Source organism: Alternaria dauci, chromosome 2, assembly GCF_042100115.1.
Source record: "Alternaria dauci strain A2016 chromosome 2, whole genome shotgun sequence".
In the NCBI taxonomy this organism is placed as follows: domain Eukaryota; kingdom Fungi; phylum Ascomycota; class Dothideomycetes; order Pleosporales; family Pleosporaceae; genus Alternaria; species Alternaria dauci.
In genome coordinates, this window is record NC_091273.1 from 4,384,327 (window position 1) to 4,410,766 (window position 26,440).

Here is a 26,440-nt window from a genome sequence, read left to right on the forward strand (position 1 = left end):
TCAAAACGTGGTAAGTGAGGCTGCAGAAAAACGCGACGCGTTGGGTGTGGGGAGAACGCGTGTGATGGAGCAAGTAGTAGGCACTCACTTGCTAGCGCAGTCGCCGTGCACGTGGTTGGCAATGCCCAACACCAAGGTCCACGAAATTTCCTCTTACTTGCTTGAGTTTGCTGATCCCAGTTTGTCATTTCACTCACCTTGTCAGAGTCACAGTCAACTTCAACACATGTGTTCGCGAGTGATTACAATATATTTACAGATCAAACTTGACCCCAGACTCCGGGACAAATTGCTAAGTCTAGAGAAAGTCTATAGTGGTCGGAGAAGAGAACTTTTCGATGCAAAACAGTACGAGGAGAGGTGGTCGACATGCGTACAGATGACCAGAAGATTCAACAAGCACCCACGACGAGGAAAAGACAAAATGTGGAATACGAAATAAGATGACGATATTTGCCAACTATGCCAATCTACCGCGTCATTTACTCTGCCTTCTTAGTAGCCTTGGTCCTCAACTTCATAAGACCATACACCAGCGCGTAACCCGAGATGGCGAAGATGACACAGATGGCCGCATCCCTCCATCCGTAGTAGTACTCATTGAGGTTCACTGTGCGCAAGTAGTCGCGCCCATACGAGTATTGGCAAACCTTGCAGCCAGAAGTATCGTCGGGGTTGATGAGATTTGTGCCGCTTCCTGGGCCTGCTAGCCACGCTTGCAGGTAGTCACTGCAAGTTTGATTCGACGGGGGATCGAATCTGGCAAACTCCGCCTCGGAGCAGTTGATCTCCCAGTCCCAATCGGCAAAGACGAGCAGTGATCCCATGATGTAGTTGAATGGGTTGAGCCAGTAGCTGAAACAGTATTAGTAGGCTTATTCGCTAGCTTCATGGTGGTTTGGGAATATACTTACATCCAGTAACGCCAGAATTCTTGGATTTGCGCATATGGCACAAGGACACCACAGAACGAGACGAGAGTTCCGAGGAGGAGCGGATTGACAAGTGAGGCAAAGACGGCATTGGGTGCGTAGGCTGCAATGAACTGACCGATACCCGTGTAGATGAACTGGTAGATGAGCATGACGAAGAAGATGGCGCCTGCCTTGTCCGAATCGCCGGGAAGACCGGCAGTGTAGTAGAAGCAGACAAAGTAGAGAACAGCGCAGATGATGAGGTACGGGATCTCCGAGACGATAAGGCCGGTAACGAAAGCGATCCACGAGTACATCTTCGACTTCTTCTCACGAGTTTCGTAGATGTCGCGACGGTCGATGAAGAGCGGTTGCAATTGCGCAATAACACCTGGGGCAACGAAAATGTAGTTGAACAGAGAGAAGAGGACAATTTGCTGGTCGGCTACAGTGTCGCCAATCATCCAGAAACTGAAACCAATAAAGAGCGCGATACCAATGTGGAGGGCGAACTTGTTGTTGACGTAGTCAATGTTGCGGTACATGCTGACGTTTGCCCTGTGCGTAACAATCTTGGTCTGAGTCCAGAGATCCGTGGCGAACTCGTGGCCGTCGTCCGTGGTTCCAGGCGCTTTACCAGCAGCGTCAGTGATGATGTGGTCGAGGTCTTGATGCATGCGTGTCGCTTCAGGTGACTCAAGCCAGACTTGATGCCAGTCTTTTCCGTGTGTGCCAGTTACCACGTCGATCATATGTTCCGCAGGGTTGGCGTTGGGAGGGCATGGAGCGCCGTATCGACCAAAGTACTCCTTAATAGTCGCTGCGTTGTCACCGATGTCACCAAAGTAGACAGTCTTGCCACCCTTCGCAAGGAGCAAAAGAGTATCGAATTGAGCGAAAAGAAGGGCGGAAGGCTGATGAATGGTGACCAAGATGGCTTGGCCAACGTCCGCGAGCTTGCGAAGGAAACGGACAGTGTTGAAGGCGGCCTGACCATCCAATCCAGCTAGACAATGTTAGTGGCGCACTAAGAGTATGGCTATATGTACTTACAAGTTGGTTCATCGAGGAAGATCAAGATCGAAGGCTTCGAAACAAGCTCAACACCAATAGTGACACGCTTGCGCTGCTCGACTGACAAGCCTGCTCCAACACGACCAATCAAAGTATGCTCCAAGTCGTGTAGTTCAAGCAAATCGATGATAGTGTCGACATAGGCTAATTTCTCCTCACGGGGAATGTCCCGGCTTTGGCGAAGGAGGGCAGAAAACTCAAGCGCCTCTCGGACAGTCGCAAAAGGCTCGTGGACATCGAGTTGCTCGCAGTAACCGGCGGAACGTTGGAACGAAACAGGGAGTGGTCGGCCATCAACTAAGATCTCGCCGTGAATAGTACCGTCAGTCTTGCGTTGAGCCAAGACATCAAGAAGAGTTGTCTTGCCAGCACCAGATGAGCCCATCAAAGCTCCCAACATACCAGGTTTGACGTAACCATGAACATTGTCCAAGAGGGTGCGGTCGCCAGATGGGGTCTTGACAACGTACGAAAGATTGCGCCAGGTGAAGACGGAAGTGTTGCGCATAAGGTTGGCACCCAAGTCTCTGTTTCCAGTACCGTCCTCCTTGGAGCCGTCTGTTCTGGGTGCTTTCTCATTCGCTTGGGCTTCCACGTCACTGGGTGTGATAGAGTTGGGAACCTTTGTCTTGTTCTCACGGGGGATCAGGAGAGATCCTCCAGAACTGGCTGTGTCATCCCATCGGAGTGTGAAGAAAATCGTGAGGGCGATGAAGAGAAACCACCAGGCAAACAAGATACCAACGTTTCGCCAGATGTTGTCCTTGGAGTAGGAGAGACTCGCAAGGTAATCATCACCACTGACCACGGTAGCACCAGGCCTAGCTCCGGCGACACCTGCGCAGGCTTGGTGGGCACCGTCCTGGTACTGAGGGAGGAAGTTCGGAATCAGGTTGGCATTGACGCAAGGAATGTCTGTTCCGGAGAACTCGTTCGCCATCAAGGACTCAAATCCGTAAGAGAGCGGGTCAATCCAGTAGATCCAGACGAACCATGGGTGCATGTTGGGCTTGGGAATCTGGTAGCCGATGTATAGGATAAGAGCTGTTACCGAGAAACCCGAGACCTTGGAGGCAGCGTCGAAGTTGGGGAAGGCGGCACCAATCATGCGGAAGAACGCAGTCATGACAAAGGTGACGAGATACACAATGAACCTGTGGAATCGTGTTAGTATATAGCATCGATGCAGCAAGCTCGCTCGTTACTTACCAAGTGGTGAAGAAAGCAGCAGCTGTAGCCTTGAGAGCCACCATCCAGTACAAAACAACCATGAACACGGTTACTTGGAAGAACAAAATCGGCACATCAGCTGTGATCTGTGCGATACAGAAAGCCGCGGGGTTGTAGAAAGCAAAGTTTTTGTGTTTTGCCAGGATGGGGCGACCGAAGAAGGAGTCTGTGACTTCGGACATGGCCAGCAGCGCGTTGAACAGCAGAGCCAAGAATAGGGCTCCTCCCTTTACGAACAGACCGGATGAATTGGCGGGAGCGTTGTAGAAAAGAGAACCGGCAATCTATCAAAGTAAAAGTCAGTAAAAGTTGAGCTTGGAGATGTAGGTGGACACTTACAAGTGCTTGGACGAGTGTTGAACCTTGCTTGATGATAAAAGTCGCCTTGTCACCCCAGAGGATCTGGTACTGTCGAGTGACGCAAGCCTTTACTTGGTCGTGGAATGAGACAGTCATGGGCGACGATGCTGGAAGGCGATTAGACTTGTCCATCGCTATGGCTTCCATAAACAACTTGGTGTTGATCTTTGCCGCTTCACTCGTGGGGTATGACAGTTCCTGCTCCATAGCAGCCTTGATGGGAGACCGTTGGTAAGCCAACTCCAGCTCGATGTTGTTGCGTGGGAAGCCTTCAAATCCGGGGCGGATCTGTCGCTCAGCAGGTACCGTGACACCGGTCAAGTAGTCGGCGACGTTGGCGCCCTCACTGCAGATAAAGCCCTGCTCCTCCATGAAAGGACGGGCTTGTTCGCGGGTGCCGTAGAACACTTGCTTGCCTTCGTCTAGTACGAGGACTTTATCGAAAAGGTCGTAGATGCCGTTACCTGCCTGGTACAAGGTAACAATTGTGGCGATTCCCATTGCGTCTGTTAGACACCTGAGAGCACGAGTATACTCCAAGGCTGTGCTGGCATCTAGACCACGTGTGGAGTTGTCCCAGCAGGCTACGCTAGCGCGGTTGGCCAAAGTCTCAATGATAGAGACTCGTTTGCGCTCTCCGCCAGAAACACCACGGACAAAGGCATCGCCGACTTTGGTATCTTCGGTGTGGGAGATACCCATGGAGTCCATCAGGAACGACTTGAACTTCTGACGATACTCCTCGGGGGTTGCGGAATCCTTCGGTAGAGTGTTTGGGATAGTGAGTCTCGTAGCAAAATCCATAGTCTTGCCTACTGTGAGGGTAGGAAAGAAGAGCTCCTCTTCGGTGTTCATGACAATGCTGCCACGGTATTTCTGAGCTTCGATGTGGTCCATAGAACCGAAGTGTACATCGCCTTCGACTTGGGCATAGCCCTTTCGCCTATTGGCAAGCATCTTCAGTAGAGTGGTACATCCGGAACCAGGCCTTCCTAGAACCAGCAGCATCTCGCCAGGCTGAACGCTGCCAAAACTGTTTTCGAGGATGGGCTTCAGTTCAGGTTTCTGTCGTGACTCCCTGATCTGCTGCGGGATGTTGAACTGACTCAGCACGTTCTCCTGCAAACGTGCGTCGGCAGGAACCACCTTGACGGTTAGTCCACTCCATGTGACTCCTAGTCTTCGTCCTTCTGTTGGGTCGTTTTGATGGATGTTCTTGACGTCGTTGGCAAGTCTCCATTCTTCCACCTTCGTCTTGGCGGAATCGCTGTCTGTGATGTCTTCTTCCAGTTCTCGCTCTCGCTCCCGCTCCATGTCATCATCATGTCGTGATTTGCCAGAGAAGGTGCGGGATAGTGTTCGCATGATTTCTTCGCCAGCGCCAGAGCCTATGTTGTAGGCACTGCTTCTCCTTCGCTCCATGTTGGTGTCTGTTCCAAGGTTGGGCCAAAATTATACTCCGTATGTGGATCGAGGACTAAGTATTAAAGAATGTATGTATTCTGGAGTGTGGGGGTGAATAGCCTGAACAAACACTACTGGAATCGATATTGGGAGCGTTGTCATATAAAGGAGCCTATGGGGAATTGTTGTGGATACCGATCGACCACAAGAGTCTACGGGGAACTCGGGCGTCAACAGCAGCGGCTCCGACTTTGCTGACGTTGCAGGCGGATTTTTCTACAGTCACTGCTTCTACCGTAGATTCCGGATGAAGCAGGGACTTATCTCAGACAAGGAAGCCACGGGGGCCGAGCATAGCGGTACACCTGGAGACGGCCAGGTTTTGAGCGTTTTGATTGGACCATGTTTGCATCCTAGCAGCAAGAGCAAATTCGGATTTGTCTAGACTGATCCGATGCTAGATGCAGGGCCAGCCACAGTCAGTGCCCTTGTCTCCCGTTACTGGGCGTACGTTACACGGAACGGAGCTGAAATTGGCTGCTGATAGCGTGTCTTAGTGAAGAATCTTGGGGGTCAACTCAGGCTCGGCCGAGCGCGCAATGCACCGAACAGTGTCCCGAAACCTCGAGAACGATGCAAGCAAGTCCCAGCGTGTCGGAGAGGCTCTCCACGTGGTTTCGACTGGCCATAAAGATGGACTTGGAACCATCCGAATGTGGAGATCCTAAGCCAATTGCAGGCGCATTCTTTATTTAATGCTCGCTGTTCGCTCTTTCGGCCGCCGACTTGTTGTGCGAGACCAGTATCCACACATTATAGACTGCCGCTATGCCTCATCACAGATAAGAACGGTTTCAGCGCGACATGTTTACTTTCGTACATCCCACCGTACCTTGCTTGTACAACCACGCGGACGAAACGAAGGCCCGATGGGTAAGGCCCGATTACAGCCATTTCCCGAACGATGCATTAGAAGGTCGAAGCACGAGATAATTCGCACATTCGCGCGATAAAGACCGAAAGCCGATGACGACAGTAAGACTAGGCTTACGTGTGGAGTTATTCTGGTGGTTGATGGATGCCGTCGCGTAAAGGGTGCGCAGATCACAGACCTGGCACCCGCGGCCTCCGAGAAGCTAGAGAGTGGAGCGCCAAGGCTTTCTAGCGCCGAATCCGACGCACGGAACCGGGAGTGCACGTTTCACTTCAGCCATAATATTACATGTTGTGACTCACCAGGCATCGCTGTAAGGTTCGTTACATAGACAATAAGAATCCCTAGAGACTGGTCAGCAACTGCATGTCTCTTGGGTGTGCGCGCGGACGTCATCACTCGACTGGCGGATCGGATGCTGAGTGCTAGGGAATCTGCCGTCCCATCCCGCCTTACACTTCATCATAGGAGCACATTCGGGACATTGATTACTCTTCAACGGCGATATTCTCATCGTTGGTGATAAACCCAAAGATACCGAACGCTTTGGGATAACACACAAGGTAAATGCCGTAATTGCCCTGCGTCCAGAATTCGTTCGGTCATCGGTAGGCTTTGGTGTGACGTAGAACATGGTTACCGTCGCTTTTCGGAACATCAGAAGCAGAGCTCAACACCTTGCATTATGAGCAGCCTTTGCATTCTTTTCTCCATGCAGAACCCCAAAGGGTATCCCCGCAGTTCAAATGCAAAAGCATAGCCGGTGCCCTGGACGTGTACTCTAAATTGGGACTTTGCCAAACCCACCCGCCCACTTCGTTCAACTGCTGCTGTACGAGCACAACTGCATGTAAATCACGATGCGGTATGTGAGCGAGCGGTGGCCCCCACTACAGTGCAGGTGGTCAAGACGCCACTAATCTTTTCATAGTAAAGTGAGATGCGACCTGCTTCTAAGCGAGTAAATTTGACTGGCTTTCATCATGACCGCACCGCTAGCAAACTCAGCTCCAAAATTGCTTAATCTGCAAGATTATGTTACCGATAAAGTATCACAGACAAATTTCCCCTCCATCGAATCACGTGAAGCATTACTTCATCTCGACTCTCCAGCATCGGTGGTTTAGTGGTAAAATTAGCCGTTGCCATCCTTCACAGGACAGTTTCGGCTAGCCCCGGGTTCGGTAAGTTCACCTAAATCATCTCCAGTTCGACTCATTGTTCTAACAAAAGCATAGATTCCCGGCCGATGCAACGAGCAGCTGCAGCAATTCTTTTTGCGGGTGTGGGGGTCTGTCATGGTAGAGGTGGTAAACAGGCATGGTTGTAGGGGACGACAAAGATTATACTCCAATTTCCTCCCGGAAGTTGCAATGCAATGCCTGATTTGTTTTGTTTTGGCTGCCGGCCGCAAGTTTCAGGTCCCAGGTCCCAGGTGTGCTTATGGCGTGCTCAACCGGGCGGAATGTTGCAGGTGAGTTACGACCGTAAGCTATGTGTTAGTGCTCACTAGTGGGGCTCATGCGATCCGTAGCCCGGATAACACTGGGACTCATGCACCGCACTATCGCTGGGCCACAAGTTGTTTACTCATATCTTGTACGCATTTCGTCCTTCGACTATTTCTGTTTATTCATCATCATTGCGCATGGCAGCTGCGGCTCTGTTCTCTGCCTGTTGAGGATTGCGCCATTGAACATACCCGCCCACGTTATCTACTAGGTAATAGCTGGTTATCTTGGTAGTCTTGACTTCCACCGCGAAGAGAATTACAAAGCGAGCCGCAGTATCACTTCGCATCATTGACAAGAAATCAATCAGTCGAGTACACCTGCATCTTCTCGCGACTTCCAAGGTCCGCTTGGAGACTTCTGAGCCCCTGAACAATCGTAGGAGGATCGGCGTAGACGGTCCGTCGTCACGCCACTACCAACAAAGCTTATGGGTTGCATAGATGTGTGCTGTGAATCTCGACACAGTGGTTCCAGTGCGTCAGTCTGTGGGCACACGATAGTCATAGGAAGAAAGAATGGCCATACAACCTACACTGCTTCGGTGATCCACGGCTCGTCACACTCACTTGTGAGAACTACCCCTTACGATTGAGCGACGGCATGTCGATCCGGGTCAGCAGCCACAGCTGAGCTCTATGATTGGTTTGGCCGACTCCTCTGTGACCGGGCTACAACTCGAGTTAGCTACTTGGGGCATGGGCGCCACATTCAACTCTTTGAGAAAGCTTTGAATGCATATGCTGGGCTCAGGTTCCATGCTACATCACAAGTTCTAGTGTCCGAAAATTGGGTAGTGCGGCCTGGATCTCGAGCACTTCAAGGCGTGCGAAAACATCATTCCTTCCAGCGAGACAGTGGACGCAGAAGACCTGCGACTAAGTGTGATTGAAACCCGTGGCGATGAGCGGTACGCTGATCATCTCAGCACGGGTGCTGATATGTCTGACAAATGTGTCGCTTTTGTGTTGCACCATACAAAGAACGGACGGAAGTAGGATCATCAAGCAGTCAAACTGCTCTTCATGATTTGTTTCACTAGATTGCCCCTCAAAGGTCACTCTGATTCTACCAGAGTGTAATGTTTGTTACCTCAGTAGGGATACAATGGGTTGGAATCACGTGTCGGTTTTATGACAGTCATGCTCTACAAGGTAGCTTGCTTGTGGAACATCTGCCCTCCTCATGAAGAGATACCAGAGACAAGCCAGCATGCGTGTGATTCAGAGCAAGCTAGAAATCACTGCGTAAAAGCAGAGACGGTCGCCTTCTAGGACTGTCTTGCAAAGCTTCTCACTCAACTCATCATGACAAGCGATTGGGAACGCCAACAAGCGGCAGCGAAATGCGACGAGATTATCCGATTCAAACCTCATGGAGCGGAATCTAGTTATCACAATCATCAATCCGCAAGAGCTGAGCCAAACGGAAGACTCAAGCAAGTATTCGGTATCGACAACGGTTTTACCAATCCCAATCCCGCGAGTCAAAAACCGTTCATCAGGAAAGCTGAAAATCTGATGCTCAGGGCGATGAACATGAAAAGTTCAGACAGTATGGAGGACGAAGACTGGTCAAGCCTGCGAAGCCAAGCCATAAACTTCTTCGAAGAGTACATGAACAGGAAAAGCGACGAAACAGTCAACCTGGCTGAGCTTACGCAATACATTGTGCTCAGGCAGTCGCTCTGTTATCTTTTTGAAGGCGCCGCATATGCACTACGTAATGAAGACGTCTTCGATGACATTACATTCATCGGCCGTCGTATCAATGAGCTATGGATCGAAAGCAAAACGACAAGCACTATCTCTGCAGACGAGCTGACCTGGGAGAAAGAAACAGACTTACACAACGCGCTGCGTCGGGTGACAATGCCTCCAATGTCTGGCAGCTTCTATGGCCAGTTCCCAATCGTCGAGCAAGTCGATCCAGAAACACCCGCATCGAACCCGATGAACCTCTTGCTCCCAGCTTACGAGACTATGTGGCGTATCGTATTACGTTGTTTCTTGGAAGTCAAGCATCGAGGCGCACATCAGGGTTCGGTGTGGACAACAGTGTTGCTCCAATACCTGGAAGATCTGAAGGACGCTAAGGTCATCAAGCCGACCGCAGCTTTCCACAGGTTTACTGAGAATGGTACCAATAAGGTTCGGCCTGTGGAGATAGTCAAGGAAGCCCTAAGACTTTACCCTCCCACACGACGTGTTCATCGTATGTTCGACGGCGAAGCGCAATCTGCTGACATCGAAGGCTGCCAGAGATCTGGATTACTTGGAGACACTGATCCTCTTATTTTTATCCCCGAAAGATGGCAGAGCATCTGTGAGGATGAGAGACAAGCCTTCTATGGCATAGCGGCGCAGAGCTGTACGCAGCTCCGATACAAGAACGAAAAGGACAGATTGAGGTCTGCAGAGACAAAGCAGGGATATATGCCTTTCGGATACTTTTGTGCGGCTGATCATTCGAGCACCAAGGAGTTTGCTTCTAAAATGATCGCGTTGTTGGTAGCAGTGCTCTGTCACGGACTCGGAGACCAGTGGGAGTTGGAAGATCCTGGAAGTCTACCGTCTACTACCACCCCTCTTGACTCAGACCGTGCAGCATACGAAGGATTGCGGCTGAAGCGCAGGGGTTAAGCGCGAGAGTGAGCGGGACATGAACCTTTTGTAGGCATTAGCTTCTTAACTTGTTCGTCGTCCAGTTCCCTTGCATTCGTTTCTGCGTCTAAGATGACACTGGACATCTTTTTTGGACCAGTTTATGCAGCCTCGCAGTACTGGAGAACTCACGCGCCTTCCAGTCTGGGAATACGTCACCTGGTTAGTCAGAACAATGCAACAATTGCTCCTCATTCACCGCGCCATTATGGTGCAAATAGAACTGCATCGCCGGATCTCCTTCTGTTATAGAGTCAGCTGCTCCCCCTACGACCTTGACTGTAGCCACACAACCCTATGCACGCAAACACAGCACTACCTTATCGTCCACAAGTCGGGCAAAAATCCGCCTCTTACTCGCCATAACAAGGTACAGCCACGTCCAGCATGTCGCGATACGTTCCTGCGTCGACCAAGGCTAAGCCTCATAGCAACGCACTCATTAGGCTCTTCGTGTGGCGATGTTCCAATCAAGAATGCAAACATGACAATGAGACATTAGCAAGTGAACGCGGCTGCGTCCGAATGATCTCAACTGGCGAGGAGCTTTCAGAACCCATGTGGTATAGAGAGAAGTGCAAAATGTGTCGTCGGCAAGCAGGGTAGGTTGGAACTGTGCAGAATACATACAGGACATACACTGACTTTGTATTTTCACCCCTGCAGTAGAGGGTGCTTGCTTCTTCAAACCAAGCCCGTAACACCCCTTCAGCCGGCAAGCGAAACGAAAGGCAAGACTAAAGCGGTGGCAGACGAGGATGTCGAAATGGAGGGTTGATGCGAAGTAATGTCTACTCGTAAGCTCGAGTTCTGGATCACCCTTACGTTGATGGATGGATGTGGGACATTGGGCAGTCCATTTGCTGGAACGCACGCGTCGCCTCTGGGCTAACGGTTCGCGCTAGAACATGAAGTTTAACAATACAAAGATCCCAATGTTGCTTGCAATCTTTCTTGATGTAATTGAGGATGGAATGTGTGACGTGGAACAGAGTGCGATGTCAACGTCATCACGTACATTTGGAACGCGTCTTGACGCGACGTGCTAGGCCGGATCGGTTTTAGGGCGTCCTGTTCTGGCCAAGCTTTCACTGAAGCCGTCGCCGCTAACACCTGCAAACAGGAATCATTTTGATCCTGTGCTTTGCCATGATCCTTTGGAGCGGGATGAGGTAGGTTCTTTGACCCAGGTTCCTGCTAAAACGCACACTACGGTTCCTACTTGTCCCTACCAGGGACAAAAGCTGCCAACGAAGATCGTCAGCTCGGTGACGGCTCCACATCCTCTCACATTCGCTACGGCAGTCGCCCTCTACGCAATGGTTATCACAGTGACCCTCAAATTTATAGCGATGGCATTCATTCACTTGAAGAGATTGAGGGGCTTAGTTGCATTCCTATTCGCGCCTGTGGACGTGTATTGCGGATGCCTACATTGCAGTTAGCTCTCCTGCGCATCCATCTTTGCAGCTGACCAGACCCATTACCTGGTGATTCGGGAACACTAGCATGTCTGCAACGACGGCGTTCTCCCGTCTACTGGCGGCAAAGACTATGAGCTCAGCAACGTCATCAGGATTAAGCGGATCGCAACCGCTAGATGTCTGTTAGCAGGCTCATCCGGATCCTGAGGCAAGTGGCAAAGATCCTACGCATAGACCTTATCGGCTTTCTCTTTGTCAAAGCGATGCCGGATGTCGTTGAACTCCTGTGTGCACCATGTCAGCAAGAGCCTGCGCATGCACCTGCGACACTTACCGTCAGGACTTGCCCAGGATCTACCGTAATGATTCGGATGCGTGTGCTAATCAACTCTTTCCTCAGAGCATCAGTGAAGGCCCGAACCGCTGCCTTACTAGCGCAGTAAATCTGCATGTTTCTCAATCTATATTCAGTACGGGTTGAAGACAGACTATCTGTCTGGAATGCTACGCACCGATCCACCAACATAAGCCTCTCGACCAGCAATGCTTCCTAACATCACAATATCGCCCTTGCCACCACCTGATCGCCTCTTGAATATTTTCAGCACTGCTTGTGTGATGTTAATTACGCCCTTCACATTTGTTGCCCAAACATCCTGGATGACGTGTACCGGTATGTCAGGTGCTTGTTCGACACCAGACATGAAGCCTCTTTTCGCGGTCGTCAACGACTGACGTGGACTTGATAATGGAATACACACGCATTATTGACCAGTACATCCACATCGCGGAACTCGTCCGGCAGTCCTTGCTCTCCAAATACTGCCTCGATCTCATCCGGTCTTGAGACATCCAGTTCCATCACGCAAACCTTCACGCCATCGCCAACTTCACTCTTGATCTGTGCGGCGAGCTCATGGAGTCGGTCGACCCTTCGCGCTGTGACAATGAGTTTCAGATTTTGTGGCGACGAGCGAGCGAATTCGAGTGCAGTACTGCGACCGATCCCGGAAGAGGCACCGGTAATCAACACGGCTTTTCCGGAAAGATTGTTCGCAATTGAGTCGTGTGAGAGCATGTTTCCACTGAGGTCTACAGAACTTTTTGCACTCTGAGATTGTGGTAAGGGCGGGAGCGGGGATACCGGTACAACCGTTTATACCCGGTCCCGCGAACAACCTTTGGAAGCTAACGAGCGGACGTTCGCGACGTCCAGCGGACATTTCATCGTCATCGCGCAGTCGTTACATTTCTACACTTGCAAATTCTTGTCATGCCGAACGCAATCACTTCGACCCAACACTTCGGCGTTATTTCTCCGAAATGGCTCCTTGAGCGTTCATGGGTGGGGTGCCGCTGAAGGAATGGGCCAAGATGCAATGCCGAAACACGTTCCAATCTCATTCGGGTTGCCATTGAGCGATCAATCCTTCTGCCGAACTATGGACATTACTTGTACGTACACCTGCACGAGGCGCAGACGGAACTTCGCGTCGATGGCGACGATCTTGTCTTCATGGAAACATCTGCTTCACATACAACAGTTCCTTCGGCACGGTGGCAAGGACGTTCAGATGTTCGACAGGTACGCGGAGAATAGCGCAAACTTATCGTACGCCGGCATTTGCAAGCGAATATGACAATCATGCACCAAAAAGGCTGTTCGAAACGCAGTTGCCGGCAATAGCTGGGATGGGCCGCTCCTTGACATGAGGCTAACACCAATGCATCTGGATAGTCGTTGAAAAAGCTGCAAGCGAGGTACCAGACGACTGGGCCGGCCGTACTGGCGCCAAGATGGTGCGCCTCAACCGGAGCCGTAACCTTTTCTTGACTGCCGTCTCTCATAGCTCACGCCACTCGAGTCAACATCCTATAGTCTGAGCGAGACATTATCCGCAACCCACGACTATTCGCCGCGTTATGCATCCTTCAGCGATTCAAGCAAGAGCAAGGATGAGGAAATCATGATTTGGGTGATTGAAGTCTCTAAGATGGCTATCTTTTCCTTTGAAGCATCTCATCGACATGTAGTGAACCAGATTGAGGTCCGTGAAGAACGAGCTGCCTGATCATGAGCTTCTCTCAGTTCTCCTACCTCAGTCCAATCCCTGCAATAAGAAATCCTTCCCCCAGTTTTCATCGACCTCTCTTTATCCGAATCGAGAGTACGAAGCATTGTACATGCGATGCCGTGCGTACTCCTGTATCATAGACTGCGCAGAGAATGAACGCTTCATATAGCACAATCTACCTTGTGAATGCTGTCTAGCGCACCAAATCATTCACCGTCTTTGCATCGAATTGTAGAGATGTCGGACCCCAATGCAACCCTCATCGAGTGTCGCGTTGAATACGGCCTTGGAAGTGCCATCATAGCTGCGAGGTTCTTCACGAGATGGAAGACACTGGGCTGGCGAGGTTTCTACTGGGATGACTTCTTCGCATTCTGGTCATGGGTGTTCTTCACTCTCATCTACGTTATGGTAGAGTATCTGAGTAAGTCAAACATGGCAATGAGTTCGAGATTGGTTCATCTGACTGACACTACTTCAGGTGTAATGGGTGCACCCATAGCCATGACCCAAGAACAACGCGAAGCGCTCCCACCTGCGATGCGAAAGTCAATGCGAGAGGGTGCAAAGGGCATGTTCGCCTCGTTCTACTTCTTGATCTTCCTAGTCTGGAGTCTAAAGGGCTCTCTCATCGTTCTCTTTCTCCGTTTGACGTAAGTGCAGTTCATGATGCTCTGCAAGATCCTTACTGACTATTGCGCACAGGAGAAGTACTAGACTCTACCATTATGTTCAAGCCGTAGGCGCTGTCTCAATCGCTGCATGCATAGCCGCCATCATCACTCAGACCACTCACTGCTTACCTTTGAAGAGAAATTGGCAAATTCTTCCTGACCCAGGCAAAGAGTGCTCAGCGGGCATTGTGATTAACATTGTCATTGCTGTAGGAAACGTGTTGTGGGTATTTCCTTATAGCCCATTGATCGATAACTAACGTATGATACAGGGTGGATGCTTTGCTGCTCGTGGTCCCTCTATGGATGCTGAAAGACGCAAAGATCAGTCTGTGGCGGTGAGTTTGTTTGTTGCCCAAAAGAGTCCAAACCTAATACATTTGCACAGCAAAATTCGGGTCGTCTTTCTTCTATCTCTCGGCCTCTTCGTTATGGGCATGGCCATCGCACGCTGCATCTTATCCATCGGCACCTCTGTACAAGTGGCTCTTTCTTCAGTGTGGGCACAGCGTGAAGCGGTAAGTCAACTAGTCACCTCGAAATTATAACACCAGCATCTAACTGTATGCGATAGATTGTGTCCATATTCGCAGTGAATGCACCCGTCATCAACAGCCTCTTTCGAGCAGAAACATGGGCAACAAGACACTCCTCGCGCGGCTACGTATCCAAGGACTCCCACCGGTCGCGGACGAACACCAGCACGTTGGGAAAGAAGACAAAGAGCGGCTTTGAGATATACAAGATGACAGATATCGAGACCAGGATGACGGATTTTGAGACAAGCAGCAAAGAGAGCACATCAGAACTCTTCAAAGATCCAATGCTGTCTCCAACACCCTCGCAATGGAGATGTTCAGCGCGAGGAGCGAGTCAAGACGGTAGCCCCGGACGTATGGCTTGAAGGGATACAGGGCGACCTCCGTTGCCCCTGAGCCCGTCGTAACGTCCCGCTAGCTCACGCTGTTCTCCGGCATATGGCTCCTTCCGCGGAGGAGTGAGGTAGCCTACGGTCTCCGCTTGAGTCTTGGGCTTGTAAAGCCTACCTTCCAAATCACACATCGATGGGCAATGTGCTTTACTATTCCCTTTGTTCAGAATGTAGTCCCTGTCGGCTATAGGTCGCTAGATACTAATAATAATTCGAAGCATTACACTTGAGCTGCTCATATTACGACCTGCACGATAAGGCCACCCCAGCAATAACAGTCTTCAAAGCCGAGTCATGGACACATGTTGACGTACACTAAGGATCAACTCCCTGATCAACCCCACATCCGCCAAGACCTTACTGCCGTCCGCGGTAGGCGATAAACCGCGGGATGACCAGGGGTCATTGGAAGTGAAACTAGAGAGTCGTGAACCTGCGAATATGTAGTCGACAATAATGAAGCACGAATCATGCCAGGAACTGATAAGTACTCCAACAATCCTGCATGTTACTCTCTACCAAATGAAGACCCATTGAGACTTTTCAACATGTCATCTTTCCAAGACACAATCAAAACTCTAGACTCCCTACAACCCTCACAGTTCTCTACAGATGCCGAGCGCTACGAAGCCAAAGAAGCAGTCCGGCGCCTACTGAACCGCCTCGAAACGCCATTTGAGCAAGGCTGGAGGCTGTCTTTTGAGACCCCAGTGCTCATCGCCGGAATCCAGACTCTTCTTGATCTCGGCATCTGGAAGCAATGGACAGAGGCGGACAAGAAGAACCCTGGTGCATCAGTACATCTGGATCAGCTAATAAAGTGGGCCAAAGCAAAGGCTGAGCCAAACCTATTACGTGAGTGAAGTTGCAGTTGAAAGGAAGAATGATAACGCTAACATTGTGGTTTACAGGAAGATTTCTAAGACATATTGCTGCACTCTATGTATTAGAAGAGACGGATGTCGACACCTGGAAGCCCACACCGTACTCGCTTTCTCTCGGCGACACGATATCGCATACCGACCAGATCACTCAATGCGGGTACGTAAAGCCATTTCCATTGATTCTGTTTCGCAGTGGTCCGTTAACGCAACCTCCAGTACCGACCATACCGTCCCCACAGGCGTCAACCTCCCATACTTCCTTAAGAAACACAACTACATCGAACCCGTCGACCTCGCCAAGCTCGACAACTACCGCGACATGACAGGCGGAAAAGACTTTTTCGCTACCTGCGCCGCCGACCCAGTTGGTAAAGGAAGTAGCTTCATGGGTCTGATGACCGCGTTGCGGAATCATAAGATGAGCTGGACAGATGTGTACGACACGAACCGCATCGTCCACGGTGCTGATGTCCAGACTGGGAAACCGTTGTTCGTCGACATCGGCGGCGCGCACGGTCTCGATACTTCGCGTCTTCTCGACAAGCATCCGGACTTGCCTGTTGACGTCCTGGTCCTGCAAGATACCCCGGAAGTCATCGCAATGCCCATTGAAGACTTGGATAGGAGGATAGTGAAACAAGCCTATGACTTCTTCACGCCTCAACCCCAAAAGCACGCGCGGGCTTACTTTTTCCATGCCGTACCTCATGACTGGCCTGACGCCGATTGCGTACGCATGTTCTCGCAAGTGGCCGCTGTGTTCAAGCGTGGATACTCGAAGCTCCTGATATACGAGGTTGTGTTGCCGAAGAAGGGAGCCACCAGCTTGATGACAACGCTGGATTTGCAGCTCATGAATTGCACAAGTGGAATGGAGAGGACGGAGGAGCATTGGGCGAGGCTGTTAAAGGAAGCGGGATTCAGGATCGTAGATATAAGCCGGCATCCAAGGGCGGTAGAGAGTGTTATCGAGGCAGACTTGGTGTAAGCGGTATGTCGGGCAGCTTGGTAGTACCACGTATCCATGATTCGAGCAAGGATTAAGCCCGCTCAGAGGGTTGCTTCGAAAACCCCAGCTCTATCTCCTTCAGAGAAAGAAATTTGATGTCTGGTCTGCCCTTCAGTCCAATCTCCCGCCATAACTCGATGATCTTTCCCATACACTTCAGCATCCTTTCTTCGTTCTCCCCGCATCCTGTTTGCGAGGGAAACACGAGACTGTTCAGCAATAGAGGTAGATACATTGTCTCGCGCGAAAGCATGTGGCAGGTTTGCAGCAATCCAGCACCGATTCTAGAAACGACGAATCTGCCATACCGGGTATCATAGGCCAGGAGTCTCGTCTCGGAAGTGAGAGCGTACGTATAGACCATGTTGCGGATTTCGCCTGGGAGACGAAGAAGGGGCGATGCTGCTACAACAACCTGGTGTGCCGCTAGTGTGGTATGAGAGGAGAGGGGACCGAGAATTTTGGTATGAGTCTTTCGTGGCCGTTTGTAGGCCCTGAAGATCCTCGATGAATTTTCGAAAGGATATTTTGTGGTTTTACAGAGTTTGAAGTCTTCTGCCTGGCCATGTTTTGGAGCGATCGGTGGCTCCTTGGACAGGGGTGAAGCATACGAGCCCTGCAACAATGGAGTGTAGAGCGAAGTATTCATGATACAGGAGGTTACGACGTGTAATGTAATCGCCCTTTTTGATGGTGGTTGGTGTATCTGGTGGGATATATGTATGTTTCGAGGTCAGAGAGAAGTGGTGTAAGCTTCAGGATTTGGTACCAAAATATATATTTTAGTCCTTGTGAAAGTGGTAGTGGCCAAGAGCTACAGCCATGTTTGCCATTGTTGCAAATCGCACAATAGCTCTTTGGTTGACTGTTCGCTACCAGAGAGTGACAGCCCATCTACCTTTACCTCAGCTGTTTCCTTGGCCTACATTCGTCAGCAGGGACCCTATTACGGCTCTCGAGTATAATAGTTACAGTGTGACTGGTTTTCACATGCTTTGCACATACCTTGCGCCGAAGTGAATGGGCACTGCATCCGTGGGGCCCCTCCAGACTTCGAGACACGTGCACTCACTTCGAGGTGAAAGCGGGCGAACACCCGATCCATTGTCAACTTGTATGGTTTCGTCATAGAGTTACAGCACTCTTTTGGCCTGGGAACGTGGTCTCTTCAAACTCGATCTTGGTGATGTGCTGGCCAGGCACAACGATCAGTCCAACATAACGACTGTTCCAAGCTACGGATGCAGATGGATTTCCCGACTCTTCCACGGCCTTGCGAATCGTCTCGGCTGATGGCGCACGATACTCGTGTGCCAATGCAAGAATGATGTTACGGCCCTATACCACGTCAACACAGTGCAATCTCGTCCACACGTCATAGCCCACCTTATCCGTGCATTTCATCTGGCCTCCAAAGACGCGTCCATCGCTGGCGTGTATGCGTAGGTTCTTTCCGATGAACTGATTCAGCCAGAAAGTGGCCTGCTCGTTGTCCATTTTGGCGTTCTTCTTCGCTTTGGGGAAGAGCCAGCTGTAGCGGTTGGTCCTCCGTGGAGCCAACATTTCGCTTGTTGGAAATGAGGGGACCGAGATGTGGCTGTGTAACCTGAGGCTGGAGTCGTGGCGTGGGAGACCTTTCGGGAGGGGAAACGGAGGGCCGATGTGGCTTGGCGCGTTTGACGCGTTTGCGCCAAATTTCTGGACTTTGCGGAGCCCATGCGACATCGAGGGTCGCCACACATCGCACCATGTCTTCAATACGGCAGAGCTGCCAATCGGCCTTGCTCCGATCAAACAATGTCTGTCTGTACGTCAATGGCTCGAGACGCGCATTCTCTCGCACATCGGTGAGCTCTAGAGGTCCGCATCCCACCTGATTCGCACCGCTACTGCATATACCATACTTACACGGACACAAGGCGCTCTCCCAAACTTCCTCCCACCCTCGAAACCCGAACTATCCGAGCTCCTCTCCAAATTCAACGCCAAGGTCCTTCTCCCCTCGCACTTGACAAAGGAGCAGCGAAAGCTTGTCTACTCGCAAGAAACCCGCGCAAAGCTCGAAGCCGAGCCTGTAGAAATCACCCTGGGAGATGTCACTCTTCCCCTCGAACACCTCGACCGGAACAGACTGCCAAACCGCTCCAAGACTTTCAGGGCGATAGTAGCGGAGAGCGAAACCAAGGAGGACTGGGAAAATGTCGTTCGGTGCTTGGAGGGATTTGAAGAGGCGGGCATCAAGGTTGATGACGCGTGGCGGGAGCTAGTCATAAGAAACCTAAGCCGCGCTGGCATGCATCATCTTGTTATCAAAATGTTGCAGAGACCAAAGGCCACGGGCGTGAATCTGAGAAACTTGGGCGTGTTGCAACAAGTCCTGAGGGGTGTGCATGACAGAGCTGCCTTGTCTGACTGGGCAGAAGAAGAGACTGCCAAAATGTACAAGCAAGCGAAGCAGATTGTCGAGCTCATGGAAGACAAGGAGCACCACGCGGTCCAGACGCAGACTTTCAAAAAGCGCCAGGCTGGGCTTGTTGAAGGTGACTGGAGAAGTAGGCCCTCTGTGGTTGCACTGCCGACAGAACTGGCTGCTGTACTCGCCGAGCGACATGGTGGAGACAAGGAAGAGGTCAAGAAGCTGTCGAACCGCTTGGTAAATGCGCTCAAGCAAAGCGATTACACAGTATGTTTCCCAGCGCTTCTCGTACAAACACGAAAAAATACTGACAAGCCAACCTAGGCATCGCTCGACATGACGTCTTTGCGCTCCGGCACTGACACCGCTTCATTCCAAAATTTTAGCAAACGAATGGCGTTCCTAAGACATCACTCCTATGATCTCCTCGAGATACTCATCGTGTGGAATGCACTGAAGACGTCTCGCAAAGTACTTGGCGCTGAAATGCCCATGGCGGAAGAGGCGCAGAAGATCGAGGCCAAAGCAGAGCCAGTCCTGAAGGAGGGTGTGCGGTCATTGGAAAATATGGCGAAGACCACACAGGGCAAGCAGGTAAACACATCGTTTATCAAATACGCAAAGGATGCCCTTGACAGATGCAGATAAGAGCTGAGCACTGGGAAATTAGGTGTAAAATAAGAATATACTAGGACTGACTGTCATGTAAGCCCATGTATTGTACCATAGCGCTGAAATGAATAAAAAGAGCGCTCGATCGCTAGTCAGACAATACATTTTGAGCACGACCGTTATAAGGTGTACCGTCTCACATCCGACAAGTGATTCTCATCTTTGTTGTCGCAGCGAATCCACATCATCGGCAGCTCGTATGGCTCAATCGGTGCCAGCATCGACCTGCTTGTTCATTTCGGTACGTGGAGACGTGAGCAGCCCAGTGCGACACCGGGTACTTTCTGCAAGACACGAATGACTTTACCAACTCACACCAGGACATGCATTGTAGAAGCTGGGTCAGATTTCGAGCAAGCATTGAAGACTTTGAATCTATCTTGTGCCGGAACAGCTTCTCACTCGGTCATGTTTCTTTCGATCCCCAGTTTTGGAGTTGAAATCTTTAGAACTGTGGAAGAAGCGATGTACTCTCCAGGTCTGCATGCCTAGAATGTCTTTCCAAACGTGGTGGAATTGCTTCTAACTTTTTACAGGAAGAGCAGGATAGCGGATCGTAGTGAGAAGTAGTCGCTCCAAGTGACTCTAGTCAAGCCGAGAGAACATGAACAGAGATAGAATTAGTTTTAGTTCATGCCGCCAAGAATGCTTTCAGCATATCAAGCCTTTTGATGGAAGAGGGGACTCGTAGAAGATGTGTATTTCAGTCGATGCGTATATGGATCGACCAAACTGCCCAATTTAATATCTCATGTGACTTAGAATCCCACATAGGTGGAACGTGAGAAGTTTTGAAATAGACAAATTGTAGTTTTAGGGAAAAAGCGATATCGTAAAATCTGGCTGTCGTCCAAAGTGAGCCCATGGACTATTCCACTGTCTTTCCGATCATGAAGAGCTCCCGAAGAAGACTTTTCTGCTCAGAAATAAGTCGAAATGCCGGAAGTTTGTGACAAAGTCCACAACGAAAGGACATGAAACCATAAGATGACGCTTTGGAAACCATGCATCTCAAACGCTAGTTTTTGAAGACTTTTGAAGCATGTTGATGGAAGGAGAGAGGGACTGACAAGTGAAAAACAGGTTTATATACGCCCGCAGAGTCTGGCGGTGTCGGCTGTCACCAGCAGCATCGGCACCTCTGTGGTTTCATGGTCGTCACAGCAATCGGAATCAAACCAAGGGGGTTGTGATGCATCTCAAGCAGCTGCTGGGGATGATTGCGAACAACAGATCAATTGATAGACGCATTTTCAATGTGTCAGGCGTATGTGGTCGCGCACGTGTCGATCGAATGATTGAAAACAAACCCTAGCACTGCTTTCACATGACGTATCAGCTGTACTTGCCTTTCACAACATCTAACAGCTCACTGTATTGCCTCACGGTCTCTCAAAGTCTGCTTGTGCTCGATCACATGCGCAATCCTCTATGTCTCCCTCATATACTGCAAATGAACGTCCCAACGCTCACCCGTAATCACAACCACCAGATAGCCTCCAAGAATGAACGTTCCAACCAACAGACGTCGAAGCGCCCTTCCTCACGGATCTCGCCAGTCACCTGATACAACAACCCCTCCAGCAACTGGATGTATTACCAATTCTGCTCAAATCCTCCCAAACTGGGACACCTCCCGCCCCATCCTCCGCTTCGACTTCCCCAACGCCGAAACTCAATCAACCTTCCACCGTGCCTTTCTACAAGTCCGCTCCGAACAGGACAAGGCAGCATTTATGGCGCGTTTCTTCGAAAACTACGACGGGCAAGTTTCGATCCCAAGGCGCGTCATCATGGATACGAGTCGTGATGAGCAAGTGGCGAGAGAAGTACAGCAAGGCTTAGAAGTAGCCATGGATACTGAGAGGGATATGGAGGTTGCTAGAAGGCTAGAGCAGCAGGTGAATAGGAATGGCTTCGGTGAAGATCGCATGAATACACAATCGTTTGATGAGGAAATGGCAAGCCTCAGGCGACGTCGGCTTGATTTTGAGAGGAGGCGTCTGGGGTACGGCAGTGCGGGTGCCATGGGATACAACGGCGGCGTAGATTATATGGTAGACCAGTTCGGTGTCATGTCAGTTCACGGACGTGGTGCGTATCCTGACTATGCTCCGCAACGGCGCCGACGCCGGCCGAATTACGACGATAACGGCTACGGTGCGCCGTATCCACCAGCATACGGTCGTGGTGATGGACCATACGGGAATGGAGGTTATGATAATGGATATGTTCCTAGGTATGGAAACTGGGGTCAGCGGCGAGGTTACTAGGCCTTTTGAGCACCAATTCTGAACAACCATGAAGACAAGTAGTGTCTACAACGACGTTAGATATTCGAAACGAACTGATGATACGAACTGAATGCCCTAAAGCCAAGATCTGTAGTAGACCCACTCAACCATAAGAGCGCTGATCAGACATGTGCCAAGTTCTCCCCCCACTAGCATAGCTTCTCGTATCTCCTGCTCAACGGCCTTTCTCATCCAAGTCTTGTATTCCAAGGGCCTCCATACGCTTCCGCATCGCCAACCGCGCCATAGCCCCCTTTAGCATATTCAATTCGATATTCGGCGACGACGGGCTTCGTGGCGAGAAGGTAAGGGGTGGAGGAGTCCATGACGTCGGGCTCTGTGACGAAGGACTCTGCGGCGGAGGAGTCTGAGGCAGAAGCCTCGGTGTACCAGCAACCCGTATCTTCATCCTAGCTGGTCGCCATTCCCACGGCAGAGGACATCTCTGAACGATTTCTGTAGAACATCTAGCCGGGCAAGATGCAGATCGTGGTCTGACAGATGCCGTTGGTGGGAGTTTGTACGGAGGAGACCATGTAGGCGAAGCAGGGGAGTTTGGGCGAGAGATAGTGGCCCGAGAAGAAGTAGCCATAGCGGAGGCAGTACCAATAGCGAAAGACGATAGTGGTCTATGAAATTTGACGACGCGAGAGTAATTGTGAGATGATAGTGCGATAGCGAAATGGGAGGTGTGTTGTGAGGGGACCAGAGAGTTTTGTTTAGCTAGCGAGCATCGCGACTACTTTGTTGTGACAGTTCGGCGCTTTCCAGTGTGGATGCTTGAATGGCAGAAAGAGCGATTCAAGGCAGTTACCCGTTGTTGGTGACTGACAGGAACACCTGGGATGCAGGCACAACCCAACCATGGTGTAACATGATGCCATATGTCGACACAACGAATGCATGATGGCGGATATCTTGAGGGCCTGTTTCAATATGGCACACCCTCTTTTGTACCGTCGTAATCACGTTTCGATGGGTTCGTCGATGGATCAATTCGTTAAGATTCGTATTCGTACAATGGTATCACTCTTCAAATCCCAGCCACTCGCCAACATCTTCGCCCTCATCACTATCGACCATCTCTTCATCTGTTATCCCATCCTCAATAGCTTTTACCCCAAAATCGAGCTGTGCCGACTTCTCTTTCTGCTCTGGCGGCTGTGCCAGAAGATATTCAATGCGATAGATGTTCTCATCCGCCAGCCTGGCGAGCTCCGCCTGTATCCTACGAACGGCCTTCTCGACGCTTCTTAATTCAGCCTCAAGACCGGCTTTGTTGTCCTTCATCCATCGGCCATGCTTGCTGAGAAGCGATTCGATCCACACCAGGTTGAACTCGAGATGCGGAGACTCATCGGCTTGAAGAGCGACGAATCGTAACAGGCGGCCTAGATACACAGAAGGCAGATCTTTGACTACCAAAGCTACGTTGCTCACGGGTGTGGCCTCATATACGCGGCGGACAAGATTGCGCTCGTTGAGGCGGAAGGCCATCACCAGTGCCTTGAGATAGTCCTTTTGTGCGAGGGTTTCGAGAGTTGTCGCTGGGGTGACGGTGATGTCTAGATCGAACGGATCGAATTGGAATGTGTTGTCGAGTGAGTAGATTAGTAACCCTTCTGTTGATGCAGCGCAGAACGCTCGCCCGGTGGGTGAGAATGCGACAGCAGGTACGCGTACTTCGGGTCGTGTTCTCCGTGCGCCAATGCCTTTTTGCGCTCCAGGTAAGGTTGTGTCTCGACGATCTTCTAGGTCTGACGCCTCGCCCTGGTCGTCAATAAGACCTTGCGGCCCAGCCTCTGTAAGCAGCTTGCTGTTGAGGAACTCTTGCGTGCCATCAAGAGAAAGGTTTACGGATACAGTGAACTTCTTGAGTAACACACCTGACTGAACATCGTATAGGCAAATGTACTTGCTGTTGCCACCAGCCAGTACACATGTCCCGTCTGCGCTGTACTTAACTGACGTAAAGGCTTTGGTGCCTGCCACGTTGGCGGCTGTTCGTCGATCTGACATCTTGCGACCACCGGAAACATCCCGTCGCGCATCGACGCCGTTCTCTTGTGCAGCATCGGAGACATTCCAGAATGTAAGTTGCCCGTCAAGGGTCGTAACGGCTATTTGCTTTGAGTCAGGTCGGAAGGCTACAGACAGGATGTCGGCCATGAGCTGTAGCGGCTCGCTTGTTTGCGTGCGAGCAAAGATGTTCCAGACGCGGACGGTCCTGTCCCAACTTCCACTCACCAGGGTGCTGGCATCAGGGGAGAATGACAAGGACGATACGGGGCCTTCGTGGCCAGACAGCCTATCAAGCAGCTGGCCGGTCTGAACGGACCAGATGTGGATGTCGAAGGAATCGATAGAACCTGCGCATACGACCTCACCGCTCGGGTCGACGGCCAAAGACGAGAAAGAAAGTCTCGAGGGCGCTGTGAATGTGCGGAAGTTGCGATACCGGTGGAGATCCCACGCCCTGACAGAACCATCGAGACTGGCTGTGAACAAGACATTTCCCTTCTTCGCGAATTCGCAGGCCGTCACACCACCCATGTGTTCAGTGAATGTGACAACACAGAAACCAGAACTGACTTCCCACACCTTGATCTTTCCGTCATCAGCTGCCGTTATAATGCGTTGGCCGTCTGGCGAGTATGCGATTGTGTTCATTGAGTCGAAATGTCCCTGTTGCTTTAGGATATACGATTCTGATTGCCATTCCCAGACCAGCAGCTGCCCGAGCTTCGACGCGCCAAAGGCTAGCCATTCTCCAGTCTTGTTGATTGCGACATAGTCGATATCGTTTTGAGAAATGCTGAGGCTGGAAATCTGGGCAAACTCTGGCAGCTCGTGAATGAAGAAGGCACCGTGAGAAAAGCCTGTGACGAGTAGTTTGGACTCGGGGTGGAAGCTGGCGCATGTGACATGCGCGTTGTTCTGGTGGAAGAAGTGGCGCTCGGCGATACCCCACTGTAGGTTTTCGTCGTCGTCCTCATCGGCGTCGGCTGGCGCATCGTACCGTAGCATGTATTTCCATACAAAGAGTGCGCCGTCCTTGCTGACTGTGTAGATGGTCTCTTGGTCTTTGGAGAACCAGGCGCCAACTACTTCCTGCCTGTGTCCACCCAGCGTGGTCTGCGCATGCCCTTCTTCTTGATCTACGCTCCAGATGCGTGCCGTCATGTCCTTGGACGCGCTAAGGAAAAACCTCGAGTCGCTCGACCACTCTATGCTCTGCACATTGTTGTAGTGTCCTGTGTATATCCGGTGTCGCACAAAAGGCGCAAACTCCAAATCGCCCGCTGCGACGTCTGGAGTGGACGGGGTGTGCCATACTTCGATCTGCCGTCCTATGCCTACCGCGAAATGCCGGCCCGAGGGGGAGAAGGCGATGGAGGTGACTTCACCGCGGAGAGAGAAGTGGTAGAGTACGATGCGACGCGGGACGTTGGTAAGGACTGCGCGACCATCTTCGTCGACGGAGAGGAGGAGATTTCCGCGAGGGTTGAGGGCGAGGCGTGCGATATTCTTCCGGTGCGCGAATGGGAGTGTGTGTGATTTGGAGCTGAGCGGGATTAGCGCACATGGATTATCATGGAAGTCGCGAGTCGACACTCACTTTACAAGGTCAAACACAGTAACGCGGTTACCAACGGGCGATAGCAGACATGTGCCATCTGGGGTGAAGAGCAGGTTGCCTCTGCTGTAGACGGTGCCCAGCAGGTTGGAGAACTACAAACGTCAGTCGCGCATATCTCCATGGCGGCATTGGACTTGCCTGGAAGTCAGTCTTCATCGTGACTATGTCTTGGCTGCGGTCTCGTCATGTCGTGGCGGGCGTGGTCGCATCTTGAACTTTTTCGAAGCTCGGATCATGCTTAGACGCGCTAGTTGGGTAGGCTGCATTAGTCGCGGTTTCCCCGTTCAGGGTCAGTGCTTGCCGAATGGGCGACTCTGAGAAAGGGGACCCA

At 51.1% G+C, this 26,440-nt stretch overlaps 9 protein-coding genes across 9 annotated transcripts; 5 read left to right on the top strand and 4 right to left on the bottom strand.

The window, feature by feature from the left end:
• Positions 1 to 230: 230 nt before the first annotated feature.
• Positions 231 to 5,170, bottom strand: ACET3X_003482 (uncharacterized protein). The gene is made up of 5 exons (XM_069448762.1): positions 3,558 to 5,170; positions 3,198 to 3,502; positions 1,968 to 3,142; positions 915 to 1,920; positions 231 to 855 (listed from the first exon to the last, which is right to left on the bottom strand). The coding sequence occupies exons 1-5, from the start codon at positions 4,998 to 5,000 to the stop codon at positions 483 to 485; spliced, it is 4,302 nt and encodes a 1,433-aa protein (XP_069310029.1). The 5' UTR covers positions 5,001 to 5,170; the 3' UTR covers positions 231 to 482.
• A 3,564-nt stretch (positions 5,171 to 8,734) lies between these two features.
• On the top strand, positions 8,735 to 10,069 carry ACET3X_003483 (uncharacterized protein; the record flags this gene model as incomplete). The annotated part of the gene is made up of 1 exon (XM_069448763.1): positions 8,735 to 10,069. One exon carries the CDS (start codon positions 8,735 to 8,737, stop codon positions 10,067 to 10,069), a length of 1,335 nt encoding a protein of 444 aa, XP_069310030.1.
• Positions 10,070 to 11,487: 1,418 nt separating this feature from the next.
• ACET3X_003484 (uncharacterized protein) lies at positions 11,488 to 11,965 on the bottom strand (the record flags this gene model as incomplete). The annotated part of the gene is made up of 4 exons (XM_069448764.1): positions 11,488 to 11,520; positions 11,578 to 11,686; positions 11,743 to 11,798; positions 11,849 to 11,965. The coding sequence occupies 4 exons, from the start codon at positions 11,963 to 11,965 to the stop codon at positions 11,488 to 11,490; spliced, it is 315 nt and encodes a 104-aa protein (XP_069310031.1).
• Positions 11,966 to 13,826: 1,861 nt separating this feature from the next.
• On the top strand, positions 13,827 to 15,167 carry ACET3X_003485 (uncharacterized protein; the record flags this gene model as incomplete). The annotated part of the gene is made up of 6 exons (XM_069448765.1): positions 13,827 to 14,013; positions 14,071 to 14,242; positions 14,295 to 14,486; positions 14,536 to 14,601; positions 14,652 to 14,781; positions 14,838 to 15,167. 6 exons carry the CDS (start codon positions 13,827 to 13,829, stop codon positions 15,165 to 15,167), a joined length of 1,077 nt encoding a protein of 358 aa, XP_069310032.1.
• A 575-nt stretch (positions 15,168 to 15,742) lies between these two features.
• ACET3X_003486 (uncharacterized protein) lies at positions 15,743 to 17,066 on the top strand (the record flags this gene model as incomplete). Its single annotated transcript, XM_069448766.1, has 3 exons — positions 15,743 to 16,049; positions 16,106 to 16,235; positions 16,295 to 17,066. The coding sequence occupies 3 exons, from the start codon at positions 15,743 to 15,745 to the stop codon at positions 17,064 to 17,066; spliced, it is 1,209 nt and encodes a 402-aa protein (XP_069310033.1).
• An 874-nt stretch (positions 17,067 to 17,940) lies between these two features.
• ACET3X_003487 (uncharacterized protein) lies at positions 17,941 to 18,691 on the bottom strand. Its single transcript, XM_069448767.1, has 3 exons — positions 18,474 to 18,691; positions 18,060 to 18,425; positions 17,941 to 18,009 (listed from the first exon to the last, which is right to left on the bottom strand). Exons 1-2 carry the CDS (start codon positions 18,648 to 18,650, stop codon positions 18,213 to 18,215), a joined length of 390 nt encoding a protein of 129 aa, XP_069310034.1. The 5' UTR covers positions 18,651 to 18,691; the 3' UTR covers positions 17,941 to 18,009; positions 18,060 to 18,212.
• Positions 18,692 to 18,822: 131 nt separating this feature from the next.
• On the top strand, positions 18,823 to 20,284 carry ACET3X_003488 (uncharacterized protein). Its single transcript, XM_069448768.1, has 3 exons — positions 18,823 to 18,947; positions 19,007 to 19,770; positions 19,828 to 20,284. Exons 1-3 carry the CDS (start codon positions 18,836 to 18,838, stop codon positions 20,149 to 20,151), a joined length of 1,200 nt encoding a protein of 399 aa, XP_069310035.1. The 5' UTR covers positions 18,823 to 18,835; the 3' UTR covers positions 20,152 to 20,284.
• A 1,396-nt stretch (positions 20,285 to 21,680) lies between these two features.
• ACET3X_003489 (uncharacterized protein) lies at positions 21,681 to 22,448 on the top strand (the record flags this gene model as incomplete). The annotated part of the gene is made up of 1 exon (XM_069448770.1): positions 21,681 to 22,448. One exon carries the CDS (start codon positions 21,681 to 21,683, stop codon positions 22,446 to 22,448), a length of 768 nt encoding a protein of 255 aa, XP_069310036.1.
• Positions 22,449 to 23,495: 1,047 nt separating this feature from the next.
• Positions 23,496 to 26,265, bottom strand: ACET3X_003490 (uncharacterized protein; the record flags this gene model as incomplete). Its single annotated transcript, XM_069448771.1, has 3 exons — positions 23,496 to 26,034; positions 26,089 to 26,201; positions 26,248 to 26,265. The coding sequence occupies 3 exons, from the start codon at positions 26,263 to 26,265 to the stop codon at positions 23,496 to 23,498; spliced, it is 2,670 nt and encodes an 889-aa protein (XP_069310037.1).
• Between the last annotated feature and the right edge of the window lie 175 nt (positions 26,266 to 26,440).